The sequence below is a fragment of the Lipotes vexillifer genome, unplaced genomic scaffold (genome assembly GCF_000442215.2).
Source record: "Lipotes vexillifer unplaced genomic scaffold, Lipotes_vexillifer_v1.1 scaffold371, whole genome shotgun sequence".
In the NCBI taxonomy this organism is placed as follows: Eukaryota; Metazoa; Chordata; class Mammalia; order Artiodactyla; family Lipotidae; genus Lipotes; species Lipotes vexillifer.
Genome location: NW_006786304.1, coordinates 1,349,468 through 1,353,106, shown reverse-complemented (window position 1 = coordinate 1,353,106; position 3,639 = coordinate 1,349,468). Strand labels below are relative to the sequence as shown.

The 3,639-nt window shown below is 67.5% G+C and overlaps 2 protein-coding genes across 3 annotated transcripts in view; both read right to left on the bottom strand.

The window, feature by feature from the left end:
- Positions 1-1,256, bottom strand: part of SIX5 (SIX homeobox 5) — a 3,859-nt gene extending 2,603 nt beyond the window's left edge. Inside the window, exon 1 of the mRNA XM_007458511.1 lies at positions 71-1,256. Coding sequence (XP_007458573.1) covers positions 71-870 — 800 coding nt within the window. The 5' untranslated portion in view covers positions 871-1,256. The remainder of the gene's footprint in view (positions 1-70) is intronic.
- A 1,214-nt stretch (positions 1,257-2,470) lies between these two features.
- DMPK (DM1 protein kinase) overlaps positions 2,471-3,639 on the bottom strand; it is a 9,332-nt gene continuing 8,163 nt past the window's right edge. For both annotated transcript variants that reach the window (XM_007458509.1, XM_007458510.1), the window contains exons 13-15: positions 3,366-3,412; positions 2,968-3,053; positions 2,471-2,630 (exon numbers count right to left, since the gene is read on the bottom strand). In XM_007458509.1, the coding sequence (XP_007458571.1) occupies positions 2,471-2,630; positions 2,968-3,053; positions 3,366-3,412 (293 nt within the window). The remainder of the gene's footprint in view (positions 2,631-2,967; positions 3,054-3,365; positions 3,413-3,639) is intronic.

Genomic DNA, 3,639 nt, shown 5'->3' with positions numbered 1-3,639 from the left:
TGGGGGGGGGGGTGCTGGTGCATGGCACGTCTCCGGGAAAGCGGGACTGGCGCCGCCCGGGTCCCCTCACCTCTTGCAGGGCGCGCCGCCGCCGCCCCCGGTCCGGTCGCGCTGTCGTCGGTTCTTGAACCAGTTGCTAACCTGCGTGAGCGAGAGGCCGGTGAGCGTGGCCAGGCGGCGCTTCTCGTCCGGCGTGGGGTAGCGGTTGCCGCGATAGCAGGCCTTGAGCGCTGCGCGGGACCGCTCCTTGAAGCAGTAGACGGTCTCTTCGCCGTCCCAGATGGTCTTGGGCAGCGGGAACTTCTTGCGCAGACGGTACTTGTCCACCGCGCCCAGCGCGCGGCCACGGGCCCGTTCGGCCTCGTGGTAGCGCGCGCGCAAGTAGAGGTCCTGCAGAAACGCGTGGTGGGCGGCGGGGAAGGGGCGGCTCTCGAGCAGCCGGTAGAGCTCGGCGTACTCGCCCCGCTGGAAGGCCACCAGGGCCCGAGCGCGCAGCACCGGATCGCTGCCACGTAGGCGCTCGGCCGGGGGCAGTGCGCCCAGGAAACGGCTCAAGCGGCCGGCGTGGCCCGCCTGTAGCAGCGCCTCGCACACGCACGCCACCTGTTCCGGCGAGAAGCGGAGACCCGTGGGCGGCTCGGCAGCGGCCTCGGGGGGCGACCCGGGTACGCCCGGGGATCCCGGGCCCTCCACTTTCACCGCCGCTTCGCCCGCCCCGGCCCCGGCCGCCGCCGCTGCCTCACCCTCGGCCGCCTGCAAAGTCTGCAGAAGCTGGCGCGCTTCCTCCTCCTCCTCTTCGGTCGCTGCCGCCGCCACCGCCTCCCCCCCAGCCGCCGGCCCCGCGCTCGGCTCCGCAGGCAAGGTAGCCATGTTTTGCAACTTTGGGAAGTTCCTCCCTCCTTCTCCTCCTCGCCCGGCTCCCCTCCCCGCACCCCCCCGCAACTTCGCCGCTTCCCGATCTTCTCCCGCCGACCCCGCGTCTCCCCCCTCACCACCGAGGCCAGGCCCAGTTCTCTATTAGGGTCTCTGTCCCAGTGTCTGTGTGTGTGCCCGTCCCCCTCCCCGTCTGTACGTGATTGTCCCTTTGTTTTCCCTTCGCCTCAGGCCGCGCTTTTTGCCTCCCCCCCGCGTGTGCCTCTGGTTCAGGGCCTCAGTTTCCCCATCGGGACAACGGAGAAGGCAACAGGCCGTCCGGCAGGGCTAAGGGCGCGAAGCCGCCTCCGCCCCGAGACTGAGCTTCTGCACGCCTCCGTCTCCAGGGTCCTCCGAAGGCCCCCCTCACTCCCCATCTCGGCCCGCGCTCCGCCCCTCGGAATTCCCGGCTCCGCAGGGGGGCGGGTCTGGCTGGGAGAAGGGGCGGGGAAAACGGGCTAGAAAGTTTGCAGCAACTTTTCTTGAGCGTAAGTCAGTCTCTGGAACGGATGCGCGTGGCCCGCGCAGGCGCAGTGGTAGGAGGATGGCGGCGCTAGCTGCCAGCCCAGCACCCCCCTTCACCGCGGCCTGACGGCACAGCTGGGCCACAGCTGGACAAGAGGCGGTGTCTCCTGGTGGCCCGCCCTTCTTCTCCTATTGGCCGGATGTCGAAGCCACGCCCCTCAGCCCACCCCCACCCCTGATACGTCCGCTTCGCCTCCCGCTAGCTTGCTGCCAGGCCATTGGCCACCTCCACTCGCCTTCCTATTGGCCCACTGAAAAGCCTCCTGCCCTCAAAGCAAACAGCGGACACGAAGAAATTTCAGAATTTTGGGCAGACGAGAGGGCCTTTTATTCGCGAGGATCGGGGGTGGGGGTCCTAGGTGGCGAAAGACAATAAATACCGAGGAATGTCGGGGTCTTAGTGCATCCAAAATGTGGATTAGGGTGCTGGGGTCCTGGAGCCTGTTAGCGGGTCGGAGGAAAGGTCAATAAATACCCATACTGCCGAGGCGGGCGGAGCCGTCTGTGGCTCCGAGAGCAGCGCACGTGAGGAGGGCGCGAGAGTCCCCGAAAAAAGCGGGGCTGTCAAAAGGTAAAGGCGGAGCTCGCGCTAGACGTTCACCGCGGAAAGGGAGTCTTCCCGGGAGGGCAGGGCCTCATGCACAAGGAGGATTTGTGGTTTGCAAGCCGATGTGGGTGGGGGGGGTGCCTGGAGGGTGAAAAGCAGATGCCGACCCCTGGCCCTGCTGCCTTCTCTAGGTCGCAGCTTGCCCATCGACGTCGGGAGCCTCAGCTAGGCCGGAGAAAGGAAGAGGTCCGCGATCCCCCCAGCAGCAGTAGCAGCAGCATTCCCGGCTACAAGCCTCCCTGGAGCCGCGGCCCCGGCTCCTCCCTCCCCGGCCGCCAGGGGGCGGGCCCGGATCACAGGGCTGGAGCTGGGGCGGAAACCCACGTTCGGAGTGCTGTGAACTGGGGGGCGGTGGGAGTGGCTTCTGGGCCGTGCCTGGGTCACCAAACCCTCCAGCGGAGCCCGAGTGGAGGACAGGCTCGGGTTCTAGGGTTCAGGCGGCGAAGGCGGCTCCCGGGCGGGGTCAGACTGTGGCAAGATAGCCGGCGCAGGCCACCAACCCAATGCAGCCCAGGGCGGCGGCACAAGCCAGAGCAGAGGCGAACAGGAGCAAGGAACGCGCCTCCGATAGGCCAGGCCTAGGGACCTGCGGGGAGAGGGCGGGGGTCAGCACTGGCGACGCGCGCCTCTGATTGGCTCCCGGGGCCAGCCCCGCCTACGCCCATAAGAGGGCCCACACACTCCCTGCACCCGCCCCGCCCCCTCACAGCGCTGGTAGCTGTGATTGGTCGGCTCGCAAGCCTAAGTCTTGTCTCAACTCCTCATTGGCTGCCTCTTAGAGGCCTGTGTTGATTGGCTGCCCGAGTATCCTCCCTCCCCGCCGCGGGCCCCACCCCGCAGAGGCGCAGCTAAGCAGAGGCGGCTTGGGGTACGTGGAGCTGGGCGGGGGCACGCGACGGGCGGGCGTGAGCAGCCGGACGTACCCTGGCAGGGAGCAGCAGGTGGCGGCGGTGCATGGGGCCTGGCCCCACCAGCGGGCACTGGCCCAGAGCCACGGCCGGGGGGCCATCTAGCTGGAGAGAGAAGGGACAGGTGACCCGATCCGAGCCCAGCTCGGCACGGCCGCCCTCGGCGGGGTGCAAGAGACAGAGAGGGGAGTCGAGGTCGGGGAGGTCATCTAGGGAGATCCTGGATGGGATTTGGTGAGAGGCCTGAACCGAGGGAGATCTGGTAGATTTGGGCATGAATGGAGGGTGTCTGCTGACTGGAACCTCAAAGAGGTAGGGGTGAGCCTCTAAGTCTGACAGGGGTACGGGTAGATGGGGACAGAGTGTGCAAAGGGGCCAGCAGGCTTGACGCAGGGGAAAAAGAGGGGTCTTACATGGGAAGGTGGATCCGTGGCCCGGGGACTGGGGACCCCCGTGACAGCTGGAAGGAGAAGAGAGAGGCGCAGGGCGCGTGGAGGGTCGGAGAAGGGCGGTGGCGCGGCGTGCCCCAGCCTGGGCCCCTCACCCTCCCCCAGGTGTATACACACGCCGCGGGCCCACCTCCCCCCCCCCCCCCCCCACACACACCTTGCATTCCTTCACCCACCCATGGTGCCTTGAAGATGACTCCAACTGTAAATAAACATTGGCGGGAAGATCTCTACAGTC